This window comes from Triticum urartu, chromosome 7 (genome assembly GCF_003073215.2).
Source record: "Triticum urartu cultivar G1812 chromosome 7, Tu2.1, whole genome shotgun sequence".
In the NCBI taxonomy this organism is placed as follows: Eukaryota; Viridiplantae; Streptophyta; class Magnoliopsida; order Poales; family Poaceae; genus Triticum; species Triticum urartu.
Genome location: NC_053028.1, coordinates 5,173,617 through 5,187,450, shown reverse-complemented (window position 1 = coordinate 5,187,450; position 13,834 = coordinate 5,173,617). Strand labels below are relative to the sequence as shown.

General features: G+C 44.4%; 1 protein-coding gene across 1 annotated transcript; it reads left to right on the top strand.

Annotated features, from left to right (window-relative positions):
* Window positions 1-208: 208 nt before the first annotated feature.
* On the top strand, window positions 209-4,444 carry LOC125523401 (premnaspirodiene oxygenase-like). Its single transcript, XM_048688434.1, has 2 exons — window positions 209-715; window positions 3,075-4,444. Exons 1-2 carry the CDS (start codon window positions 257-259, stop codon window positions 4,140-4,142), a joined length of 1,527 nt encoding a protein of 508 aa, XP_048544391.1. The 5' UTR covers window positions 209-256; the 3' UTR covers window positions 4,143-4,444.
* Window positions 4,445-13,834: the final 9,390 nt, after the last annotated feature.

The following is a 13,834-nucleotide window of genomic DNA, read 5'->3' as shown; positions in this document are numbered from 1 at the left end:
ATGAAAGAGAAATGCCCCCAACACAATGACACACAAAACGTAGAACGTGCTTGCACATCTTCCCCTTGGCTTAACATAACAGCTCACAAAGAACTCATGGCCCCGTATCACCATCCGAAACCGATTGCTTCCAACGTATCCTCCATCGCCCTCTTGCCCTATATATTACCCCTACGAGTAGGACTACGAGCAGCAGAGCAACCAGCTCCATCTCTTGGCCACAACAATTATACCGGCACTTCTAGGTAACACAACCATGGACGAGCTGTATGTCCAATCGCTGGTGCTGGCGGCGGTGGCGGTTGCGCTGCTGCAGGTGCTGAGGGTGGCCCTGAACCCGGTGAGGGAGAGGGCGCCGCCAGGGCCGTGGAAGCTACCGGTGATCGGCAGCATGCACCACCTCATGAACGTGCTGCCGCACCATGCGCTGAGGGATCTGGCCCGCGCGCATGGCCCACTCATGATGCTGCAGCTTGGGCAGACGCCACTGCTGGTGGTCTCGTCTAGGGAGACGGCGCGGCTGGTGCTCAGGACCCACGACGCTAACTTCGCCACGCGGCCAAAGATCCTCGCCGCCGAGATCGTCACCTACCAGTCGTCCGACATCCTCTTCTCTCCCTCCGGCGACTACTGGCGCAAACTCCGCCAGCTCTGCGCCGCCGAGATCCTAGGCCCCAAGCGCGTGCTCTCCTTCCGCCACATTAGGGAGGACGAGGTATGTATGTAGCTCTTATTACGTGCGCCCATGCATGCTGATACAATTTTGCTTTAAAAATAAAATATATTGATGTCAATTAGATACTAATTACACTCAGCCTCTGCACCAACAAGATGCATAAAATATTCAGGAGGCACACAGCTAAAAAAAATAAAAATAGAAAAAGGAGAAAAATGACCCTGCCACGGCAATCAATCACCCGCAGTAGTAACACTCTAACCACCACAAAAGACAACAACCCGTCTAGAAAGAAAGTTTTTAAAAAGCAACGCATCCAAAAAGAAAACAATGCACAAGCGTTGTCGTTGCCCGATCAAAAATCGTAGGTTTTGATCCTGAAGAAAGACCGCGCTCACAAACCAATGCCTTCAATGAGGTCACTGCCAGGCACAACCAATAAAAACCAGACCTTGGGTTTTCAACCTGAAAAATCACACCTCAGTACCCAAAGGAGCACCACCAACAAAGAAGTCCTTCAATGCTTCCGCCCCCACTTGCGGAGGCTACTACTACAAGTCACATAGTTTATCTTCGGCTTCTTAGCAAAAACTCACATACAAGGAGGGGTTAAAAGAGTGTAGCGATTCGGTGCCCAGACTCATCGGCACCCGGTCAGAAAATGATTCATAGAAAATTCTGATTTTTTTGCATGATAGATAATTTATTGCGTGAGGTCCACTAATTTTTTGAGATTATTTGAACATATGAGTAGCTCTTAGCAAAAAAGACAAATAGGGTTAGAGCAGTACATGAACAATAAACTTTTTTACAGACCCCAGATTTATTTATTTTTTGCCGAGAGCTTCTTGGATGTCCAAATGATCTAAAAATTGGAGCGGACCTCACGTACCAAATTATCTACCATGCAAAACAATTTAGAATTTTTTGAATTTTTCTAGTGTTTGTTTTGATTTTTTCCAGCACAGGTGCAGATGAGTCTGGGCTCAGAAATGGATATTTGGGGGTTAAAACGGGTTTTCCATGCGTGTGTTTGGGGTTTTCGGTCATAAAAATATCCTTCATGCGATTGAGGTTCCCGGACCCCCTAATATATAGAGATTGAAAATTTGTAGTATAATACTTTCTATATATGATGTAGTAGTAATATACTATAGTATGATACTTTCTGCAAGGGGTGCTCTTGAATATTGAACTTACTAATTACTAGTTAATTAAACGTGGCAACAAAATTAAACACGCCAGAGTAAGCTCTAAGCAACACAAGACAATAGAGTCACGTGCACAACGGCTATATGCAAGTTGTCTAAATTTGCAATTTGAGTAAGTTGATTTCGTGGGAGAAGGAAGAAGAGGTGAGGCGAGGCGGGGCTCTGTGTGGTCATGCCGGGAACGAGTCAAAGCCAGAGACGATGTGGCATCTCAGGTGGAGGTGACTCCGAGGGTGGACATGTGTGGGTAGGGGCAAGGTTTGGAGTTTCGAAATGATAGGTCGAAATTTTGAAAATTGTTTCAGACAAATCAACGAAATTTTTGTTTGACCTTGAACAACTTTAAATTTGAACAGCTAGCAAGAAAAAAAATGTAGCACAGAATGGACGAAACACCATTTCGGTCATGATGGTTAATTCGTTAATCAGCTAGCAACTGATTCGAACTTTAGATGCTGAATTAAGAAGAAAACTGACCTATTGCTGTGGTACTGAAATAGATGTGAATATTCAACGATCCAAGTTCTTTTTACACATAAATTTAAACCAACCAAATTGTTTTGAGCAACATGTTCGCCCACCCTTGAAATCATCAAAAAATTAACCTTGGTAGGGGGAGAAGGGCTTATAGTATATTCCGGGCCGGATTAGACATCGCCCTCGTCGGAGGCGGGGACGGTGCAGCGGACGGCAGCGAGGCACGCCAAAGAGAAGAACGGGATGTGGAATGGTTTGAGGACAAAGAAAGCTGGAGGAAAAAGAAAAACAAAAGGCTGGCTGTTAGAAAGCTGGAGGACAAATCAACTTAGTCGAAGTAAAATTCGAGGCTCGGTTAGCGTAAAAGAAACTTATAAGTACCACAAGTATGACTTTTATGTCGGTCTTTCCAAATGTTATAAATCTAACTTTCTAGAAAATTGACTTATCTAGATGTGCTTTAGCAAAACTGTTTAATTATATCTGTGTTGCGAAATGCTTTCGGTCACAACAAGATTTACAACTGAACTATCAGGAATGTTATCTAGCGAATGTTCGTCAGGAGTCCAATCCATATGAACGCCTCCAGAACAATAAGATTTGCATCCGCCGGTGATTTTTTTTTTAAAAAGCCCACAATTTAAACAATATGTTATGGATTGACGGCCTTGAACAATATGTTTAATTCGATGGGTCATTTATTCCTTCAGATGAGGATGCGGGTGGATGAGATCCGGCAGGCAGGGCCGTCGAAACCCGTGAACCTGAGCGTCATGTTCCACGGCCTGACCAACAGCATCATTGCGCGGGCGGCATTCGGGAGGACGCCGAAGAAGTCGCCAGAGTTCCTGGCCGCCGTCACGTCCGGGGTGCGCCTGGCGAGCGGCTTCGACATCCCCGACCTCTTCCCAGAGTGGACGGCAGTGCTCGCCGCACTCACCGGCATGAAGCGCAGGCTCCAGGGCGTCCACAGGACGGTGGACGCATTCCTGGAGGAGATGATCAACGAGAGGAACGCCGCCCGCGCTGACAAGATGAAGGTCGGCGGCACCGAGAAGGTGGACGAGAACCTCATTGACGTGCTCATCGGCCTGCAGGAGGGAGGCGGCCTTGGGTTCGAGCTCGACAACAGCAGGATCAAGGCCGTCATCCTGGACATGTTCGCGGCAGGCACGGGGACGGCAGGGTCGTCGATGGAGTGGGGGATGTCGGAGCTGATGCGGAACCCGCTGGTGATGAAGAAGTTGCAGGGCCAAATCCGGGAGGCGTTCAAGGGTAAGTCCGTGGTGACGGAGGCCGACCTGCAGGAGAGCAACCTCCGGTACTTGAAGCTGGTGATCAAGGAGGCGCTCCGGCTGCACCCGCCGGGGCCCCTGCTGGTGCCCCGGGAGAGCATTGGCAGCTGCGAGCTGCAAGGGTACACGGTCCCTGCCAAGTCGCGCGTCGTCATCAACGTGTGGGCCATCGGACGGGACCCGGCGTACTGGAAGGACGCCGAGGAGTTCCAGCCCGAGCGGTTTGAGGACGGCGCCGTGGACTTCACCGGCAACAATTTCGAGTTCGTCCCGTTCGGCGCCGGCCGCAGGATGTGCCCCGGCATCAACTACGCGCTCGCCGTCATGGAACTTGCCCTCGTCGGTCTGCTCTACCACTTTGACTGGTCGCTGCCGGAAGGCGTTTCCGAGGTCGACATGGAGGAGGCTCGTGGCCTCGGCGTGCGCCGCCGCACGCCGCTGATGCTCATCGCCACGCCCTTCGTCCCGGCCGCCCTGGCGTAGCTACGTTTGCTTGCAGTGCAACTACACATGCATGTGTGTTCGTCCGTATAGTAAGTGTGCGACAAGTGACGTCCTCCAGTGGAGACACCATGTTGTCGACTACACATGCATCCAATGTCTTGGCTTGTGGGTGCGTTCATAACGGTGATATGTGTGTGTATGTAGGCATCTTTATTATACCTTGTTAAAAGAAATTATTCACGAATATTTTATTTCGGTTGTGGTCTGATGCTCGTAAGCATGTTCTGTACGTGTCTTCCTAAATTCTAAAAGGTGCATACACACTAATTAGAGAAAACGAGCGGCTGGTCTTACGCACGCATGCATGTAGTTTTGTGGTCTAAATTTTGTCTTTATTCGTGACGTGGCATGTACTACTAGGATGGTCATATGGGCAAGACACCGCATTATTCCATGGATGCGCATGTCCATTTATTCGGGTTTTCAAATTTTTAAATAGCCATATCTTTTAAACCGTGCTTCGGAATTTAGATCCGTTTTCATTATTAGAATCCTCGCGACGAGATCTTTGAAACTAGATCCCGCATGGGTATGTTTTGACGAAATTTTTTTGATGCCAACTTTGATGCTATATTGTGCAACTCTATTACTGTATTGTGCAACTTTATTACTACATCGTGCAACTTTTTTTCAAAACTAATGTTTGAAGCTGCACCTTCGTATGAGGTTGCAACCTAGCAACCACGACAACTTTGATGTGCAACTAGTCTATTGCCTCGACGAAACTCGATGTGTAACCTCCTCTTGTAATGTAGTTTAGTTGCACACACATTGATGTTTAGTTGGCTTGTAATGTAGTCTAGTTGCACACACATTGATGTTTAGTTGGCAGGAAGACTAGTTGCACACACATATGCTCGGTTGGCTTGTAATTTAGTCTAGTTGCGCACACATTGATGTTTAGTTGGCAGGACACTAGTTGCACACACATATGCTCAGTTGGCGCGGCAATGTAGTCTAGTTGCACACCACATTGATGTTTAGTTGGCAGGACTTTTTTTGGCACACACGCATATACTCAGTTGGCGCGGCAATCTAATCTAGTTGCACACACATTGATGTTTAGTTGGCAGGAAGACTAGTTCGTCGAAACATCCCCATGCGGTATCTAGTTTTGAAGAGCACGTCGCGTGGATTCCAGCGGTGAAAACGGATCTTAATTCCGACAAGCGGATTAAAAATTATGCTTTTTTAGTTTTTGAAGCCACGAATTAAATACATGAAAGAATAAAACGCATGCACCGAAGGGATGGTTGTGCAGACATTTAAAATCCAGATGAAAAACTTTTTTAATTAGAATGATTAATTAGGAAAGGGGACAAAAAAATTTTAAAATAGCCGGCCGCCACGCAGCGCTAAAGGGCAGCTGTTTGCCCGCTAGACGCATCCTAGTTTGTTTTACATCTTGCATGTGACAAAATAACTGCCTGACATTGGGGAGTTGCAGACGGGGAAAGAACAATAGGTAGCCGCCGCCAGTGCCGTGCCTGATCCTCTGGATGCCCAGAGCGTCGCGCCTGCTTGTAGAAGTAGTTTTTTTTATGAGTCTAAACACACTTTATTATTACTCAATAATGTTCATAGGAATACATCGAAGATCTGATCGGTTTAAAAGCCACACATGGTGCCCAAAATCTAGATCGAAAGCGTGCTTAGCGAGGCTATATGCCTCGAGGTTGGAGGCTCTACCTTCAAAGATGAAGGAACAATCATTAATCGTTCTTGCCGCCTCTACTATCTCCTTGACAATGCTTGTATACATTCCCCCAGTTTGGTTATGTATATCCGTGACGACACCCTGACAGTCCGAGGCGATAATCACATGCGATAATGCTAGGTCTGAAGCTAGAGCAAGCGCCTCACAGCAAGCTAGAGCTTCTAGCGTCGGCGGGTCTGTAATTCCATGAATTCTGATGACAGATGAGCCCAAGTAAACTCCCGCCGAATCCCTACAGACCGCACTAAAAGAACCTTCATTCTGATTTCTAGCAACAGCCCCATCCACTCTTATTTTAACAAAACCAGGTGGCGGAGGAATCCAATGTTGGAGGGACATGACGCTGATTTGCCACTGTTCCTGTATGAACCCGCTTGGGCTTGCACTCTTCTAGTTCCCGGATGTATTTCATAATGAAATTATGTGTAGAAAATGGGCTTTGGAAAATATCTGCATGCAAGACTTGTCTCCTTGAGTACCAAAGTGCACAAAGGGTTACTGCAACTTGAATAAACTCAGTCGTGGATAGCATGTACAGCAAGGCAAATAGCCATCTTTTGGCATCAGGTTCCCTTGCATTGTTCAAAGCTTCTACCAGGTCAGGATCCTGTAAAGCCCAAACGCATCGCGCAATAGTGCAGTGCAGCAAGGAGTGTTGCCAGGAGTCTTCGGAGCCGCACAACCCACATATAGTGGTGGTCGACATGTTCCGGTGGTGGCGTACATCCGATGTAGGGATTGACTGGTGAGAAAGTCTCCATAAGAAGACCTTAACTTTTGATGGGACGTTGACCTTCTAGAGTTTACCCCATAGCTTAGACTCCCGTTCATTATTAGAGTTATCTGACCGCCCTTCAAGCCATGCCTCTCTCCGCATTTTTGTCTCAGCAAGCATAGGTAGGCGGACCTTATGGTGAAAACTTCATTTTTCTCATGAACCCACGACCAAAAATCATCGATCCAGCGACTCGTGGGTTGGGCCTCCTGGTGCGTTGTGGGCGCAGGTCTACCATAGATGTGTGTAAGTCACTGTTTGCTGGGACCTGATTGGCAGAGTTGTTGACATCCCCTCTCCTGGCTTGACCCCAAGCCTCTGCTACAGGAAACCGAGCGCAAAGAGCTTCCTTGTCTTCCCACGAGTCCGGCACTGCTGCAGGATTGGACCAGCGCACCAGGACTTTCTCCACCATAGTTTCACGGTGCTTGCGCCATCGGTAATCAATAATCGATGCTGGAACAGAAGGAATGTCAGAACACTCTGGAAGGTCGGTAGTCGAAGAAGTAAGGATCCGTGCACGCCGCAACTGCGACACATGGAAGACAAGGCGCACTTGAGTGTTCTGGTAGCTGCAACTTGTAGACGACTTCATTGATACGTGCAATGATGCGATACGGTCCAAAGAATCAGTACGAGAGCTTGTGGTTGGCTTTGTTTGCCACAGACGTCTGTATGTAAGGTTGGAGCTTGAGGAAGACTTGATCGCCTACATTGAAGGCTCGGAAAGATCTCTTCTTGTCTGCTTGCTGTTTCATGAGATTGCGAGCACAGTGAAGCTGCTGTTGTAGGAGATGTTGTATCGTAGCCCTTTCATCGAGCCACGAGCGAAGAGCGGGAACAGAGCAGGCCGAGGTTGTTGTGAGCCCCCATTGCCGGGGCTCGTGCCCGTACATAGCTCGGAAAGGAGACATACCAATAGTTGAGTGGAACGACGAGTTGTACCAATATTGTGCCAAAGGAATCCAGTAGCTCCAGCGACGAGGACAGGCTTCAGTGAAGCACCTGAGGAATGTCTCGAGACATTGGTTGACTCACTCCGTCTGCCCGTCTGTTTGTGGGTGATTGCCAATACTCATCGGCAGACCGGTGCCAGGATATTTGAAGAATTCTTGCCAAAAGTGGCTTGTGAAGATGGGGTCACGATCTGATATGATTGCCCCAGGAAAGCCGTGCAGGCAATAGACGTGATTCATGTAGAGCAGGGACACTTTTGATGCCGTGTAAGGATGAGAGAGAGCCAAGAAATGGGCGAACTTGATGAATTTGTCCACGATAACCGGTATGTAATTGGCGTGTCCAGACTAAGGCAATCCATCAATGAAATCCATATTGATGAATTCCCACGACTCCTTGGGCACAAGCAAGGGCTCGAGCAGACCTGGGTAGGCAGCTCTATCAGGATTGGCATGTTGACATACCTGGCAACACTTCACATATTAGAGGATGTGAGTTTTCATTTTGGGCCATGCGAACAGTTGACGTGCATATTAGTTGTTGTCTCCTTCCTTTGTCCCTCCACCAAGAAAAGGCGGTTAGGGTTCCCTAGAAGAAAAAGGGTCAAATGTGAAGCATATTAGTGCCGGTTTGAATTTGAGCCGGCACTAATGTGACCATTAGTGCCGGTTCCAACGGCTAGGCGGGCGGGCATCATTAGTACCGGTTCGTGGGCAACCTTTAGTACCGGTTCATGCCACGAACCGGTACTAATGAGGCCAGTGCGGCTGTGGTCAGGCTAGGGCCCCCACGAAGACCTTTAGTACCGGTTCATGGCATGAACTGGTACTAGAGTTTCTTAGTAAGCTGATTTTTAGTCCCACCTCGCCAAGAGACATGCAGTATGAGCGGTTTATAAGCCATGAGTGCAAAGACAATGACGAAGAGGCGCAATGCTCACCTGCACGTTGATTAGCTTCAAGCCTTTCGGAATAGCATAGATTGCACTGAGCTATGTGCAGTGCAGTCTACACTATTCCGAAAGGCTTGAAGCAAATTAACCAGCATTGCACCTCTTTTTTATTTTTAATAACTTATTTGAACTCCGGACTTCTTTTGTGTTCAGTATGCAGCATTCAAAGCGACGTCATCAATTTCCAACATGTTCTGACATCATTTATTGTTTTTCAGTCATTTACCTAATTGTTTAGAGAGCTAAATGATCGTGAAATTGAAAATCACTACAAAATGAACTGTGAAAATGTTGAAATTTAGTATGGTATCATCATTTCACCCGCATAGAATGTGCGAAAGAGTAGAGAGGGTCACGGCAAAAACTGGACGCACTTCGTGTACAAACTAGACAATCTCTTTCGGAGTATCAGGGTTTCGGACGAGAACTCATCTGTTACACGGGAACTTCAATGTTTTTTAAACTTATTTGAACTCCGGACTTTTGTTGTGTTCAGTATGCAGCATTCAAAGCAACGTCATCAATTTCCAACATGTTCTGACATCATTTGTTGTTTTTCGGTCATTTACCAAATTGTTTAGAGAGCTAAATGACCGTGAAATTGAAAATCACTACAAAATGAATTATGAAAATGTTGAAACTTGGCATGGTATCACCATTTCACCCGCATAGCATGTGCGAAAGAGTAGAGAAGGTCACGGCAAAAACTGGACGCACTTCGTGTATAAACTGGACAAACTCTTTCGGAGTATCAGTGTTTCGGACGAGAACTCATCTGTTACACGGGCACTTCAATGTTTCTTAAACTTATTTGAACTTCGGACTTATTTTGTGTTCAGTATGCAACATTCAAAGCGACGTCATCAATTTCCAACATGTTCTGACATCATTTGTTGTTTTTCAGTCATTTACCTAATTGTTTAGAGAGCTAAATGACCGTGAAATTGAAAATCACTACAAAATAAACTCTGAAAATGTTGAAACTTGGCATGGTATCATCATTTCACCCGCATAGCATGTGCAAAAGAGTAGATAGGGTCACGGCAAAAACTGGACGCACTTCATGTACAAACTGGACAAACTCTTTCGGAGTATCAGGGTTTCGGACGAGAACTCATCTGTTACACGGACACTTCAATGTTTTTTAAACTTATTTGAACTCTGGACTTCTTTTGTGTTCAGTATGCAGCATTCAAAGCGACGTCATCAATTTCCAACATGTTCTGACATCATTTGTTGTTTTTTGCTCATTTACCTAAATGTTTAGAGAGCTAAATAACCGTGAAATTAAAAATCACTACAAAATGAATTTTGAAAATGTTGAAACTTGGCATGGTATCATCATTTCACCCGCATAGCATGTGCGAAAGAGTAGATAGGGTCACGGCAAAAACTGGACGCACTTCGTGTATAAACTGGACAAACTCTTTCGGAGTATCAGGGTTTCGGACGAGAACTCATCTGTTACACGGGCACTTCAATGTTTTTTAAACTTATTTGAACTCCGGACTTCTTTTGTGTTCAGTATGCAGCATTCAAAGCGACGTCATCAATTTCCAACATGTTCTGACATCATTTGTTGTTTTTCGGTCATTTACCAAATTGTTTAGAGAGCTAAATGACCGTGAAATTGAAAATCACTACAAAATAAATTATGAAAATGTTGAAACTTGGCATGGTATCACCATTTCACCCGCATAGCATGTGCGAAAGAGTAGAGAGGGTCACGGCAAAAACTGGACGCACTTCGTGTATAAACTGGACAAACTCTTTCGGAGTATCAGTGTTTCGGACGAGAACTCATCTGTTACACGGGCACTTCAATGTTTCTTAAACTTATTTGAACTCCGGACTTATTTTGTGTTCAGTATGCAACATTCAAAGCGACGTCATCAATTTCCAACATGTTCTGACATCATTTGTTGTTTTTCAGTCATTTACCTAATTGTTTAGAGAGCTAAATGACCGTGAAATTGAAAATCACTACAAAATGAATTCTGAAAATGTTGAAACTTGCAATGGTATTATCATTTCACCCGCATAGCATGTGCGAAAGAGTAGAGAGGGTCACAAAAAAACTACTCAAAAATAAATAGAAAAAAAAATAAAGCAGAAAAGAAAAAACTATATAAAAAATTACTCAAAAATAAATAGAAGAAAATAAATAATGCAGAAAAGAAAAAAACTGTATAAAAAATTACTCAAAAATAAATAGAAGAAAATAAATAATACAGAAAAGAAAAAAACTATATAAAAAATTTGTTGGGGCGCTGCCTAGTGGGCCTGCCAGACCTAGGGTGTGCAAATGCAGGCCCAGAAGGGCCAGCAGACTCACAGGGTAGCGCGCCCTAGTTAGGCCGAGAAGCCTGCTATATAGAGAAGTTCGAAGGAGCAACCGCGGCTGGGTTTATAAACCAGTGCGGCTGCCCTTCGCTCGGCGAGGTGGGACTAAACATTGTGCACCGCCGGTGGCAGCGCACAACCATTAATACCGGTTGATAGCTCCAACCGGTACTAACAATTGGGCCTTTAGTACCGGTTTGTGGCACAAACCGGTACTAAAGGGGCCGTTTCCCGCCCCTTGGCCTGGCGAAAATTGGCCTTTAGTACCGGTTGGTAGCTCCAACCGGTACTAAAGACCCCTCCTATATATATGACACTTACGAAAAAAATCAGTTTCATCGACCACCACTTCTTCTCGATCCAACTTCTTCGCTGCGCGCGTCGCCCATAGTGCGCCGCCCTCGCTGCCCGTCGTCGCCGTCACCGCCGTCGCCCCCGCCGCCTCGCCCGCCGCCCGTCCCCGTCGCATCGCCCGCCGCCGCCCGTACGCCGTCGCCCCCCGCTCGTACACACACACACATACACACACACACACATTATTTTTACTTATTTTCTATTTTCTGTTGTTTAGATTAATGTTAGATAAATTACGTGGATAATAATGTTAGAATGTTAATGTTTGATGAATTATATGGAAAAGATGTTAAATATGAATATCAATTTTAGATGAATTAGCTAGATATTAATTAGGTATATATATGAGATTTGAACTAGTTGAATTAATATAACTAGTTTATTTTTAGTATGAATATTAATAGAACAAGTTTATTTTTAGTAAGAAAATTTAGGTATATATGAGATTTGATGACCTAATCAAAATATTACTATATAGAACTACCTACTTTATTTTAGTAAGAAATTAATAGAACTAGTTTATTTTTAGTAAATGCTTAGTTGAATTAATAGAACTAGTTTATTTAGTTGAATTAATAGAACTAGTAAGTGTTTAATGTTTCACCTATATATGAACATATGTTAGATATTAATGTCAAATGTTAGATGAATTAGATATAAATTATATGTTAGATATATATTTAATTTAGTTATATGAGATTTCATTATCTAATTAACATTTCATTATATAGAACTAGCTACCTTATTTTTAGTAAGAAAATTAATAGAACTAGTTTAGTTGAATTAGTTGAATTAATTAGTTGAACTAGTTAGTTAAATTAGTTCAATTAATTAGGTATATTTTTCGTAAGTGCTTAGTTGAATTAGTTCAATTAATTAGTTGAACTAGTTGAATTAACAAAATTAGTTGAATTAATAGAACTAATAAGTGTTTAATGTTTCACCTATGAACATAGGAATGTCGTCTGACGACGAACACGATTTCATTATGTGCGAATACTGCGAAGACCAGCGCGGCCTGTGCAACAGAAATTTTCTAGTTGATGATAGACGCTTCAGTATCAAGCTGGATGAGAACTTCGAAGTGGATACAGTAAGTCACAACGACAAGTCTTTTTTCGTAATTAAGCATGACTTATGCTTCATTTGCTTCAACTTTTAATTTTAATTTTTCACTATTCTACTAGCGTATCCCCTGCCATGCAAAATTTTTTGTCTTGGATAAGATAGGTTTCAGTCCTAACGAAACTATGGAGGTAAAAAGAGTTACTTGAAGACCGAGCATGGTTATACCTTCAACGTCAAATTATACAATGTAGACACATACACCTATTTTGAATGCAAAACTTGGCAAGCACTATGCAAGGCTTATGCATTTGAGCCTGATATGGTTATCACCTTTGATATTCGTCCGGAAGATGATATTGAAGGTAATAGAGACATCTGGGTCGATGTGCAGACGCCTCCAGTTCTACCATTATGTGAGTTTCTCAACCATATTTATGTCTTCGATATGAGATTATTTGAACCAGTTGAATAATTAATAGATCTCAATTTATATTGACAGCTTACTTCCAATCAAGCAAACATGTCCGGCGCTTGGTACACAAGACCGTCCACTGTCTCGGGGCTGAACTAAACTGCGAGGAGACTGTTGGAAATATGCCCTAGAGGCAATAATAAATTGGTTATTATTATATTTCCTTGTTCATGATAATCATTTATTATCCATGCTAGAATTGTATTGATAGGAAACTCAGATACATGTGTGGATACATAGACAACACCATGTCCCTAGTAAGCCTCTAGTTGACTAGCTCGTTGATCAATAGATGGTTACGGTTTCCTGACCATGGACATTGGATGTCGTTGATAACGGGATCACATCATTAGGAGAATGATGTGATGGACAAGACCCAATCCTAAGCCTAGCACAAGATCATGTAGTTTGTTTGCTAAAGCTTTTCTAATGTCAAGTATCATTTCCTTAGACCATGAGATTCTGCAACTCCCGGATACCGTAGGAGTGCTTTGGGTGTGCCAAACGTCACAACGTAACTGGGTGGCTATAAAGGTACACTACAGGTATCTCCGAAAGTGTCTGTTGGGTTGGCACGAATCGAGACTGGGATTTGTCACTCCGTGTAAACGGAGAGGTATCTCTGGGCCCACTCGGTAGGACATCATCATAATGTGCACAATGTGATCAAGGAGTTGATCACGGGATGATGTGTTACAGAACGAGTAAAAGAGACTTGCCGGTAACGAGATTGAACCAGGTATCGGGATACCGACGATCGAATCTCGGGCAAGTATCGTACCGCTGGACGAAGGGAATTGTATACGAGATTGATTAAGTCCTTGACATTGTGGTTCATCCGATGAGATCATCGTGGAGCATGTGGGAGCCAACATGGGTATCCAGATCCCGCTGTTGGTTATTGACCGGAGAGTTGTCTCGGCCATGTCTGCATGACTCCCGAACCCATAGGGTCTACACACTTAAGGTTCGATGACGCTAGGGTTATAGGGAAAGTATGTACGCGGTTACCGAATGTTGTTCGGAGTCCCGG

Excerpts from the sequence above, each read along its gene's own strand:
- LOC125523401 (XM_048688434.1), top strand. The coding sequence starts at position 257 with ATGGACGAGCTGTATGTCCAATCGCTGGTGCTGGCGGCGGTGGCGGTT. Across the intron at positions 716-3,074 it reads GCCACATTAGGGAGGACGAG|ATGAGGATGCGGGTGGATGA; the intron begins GTATGTATGTAG and ends TTATTCCTTCAG.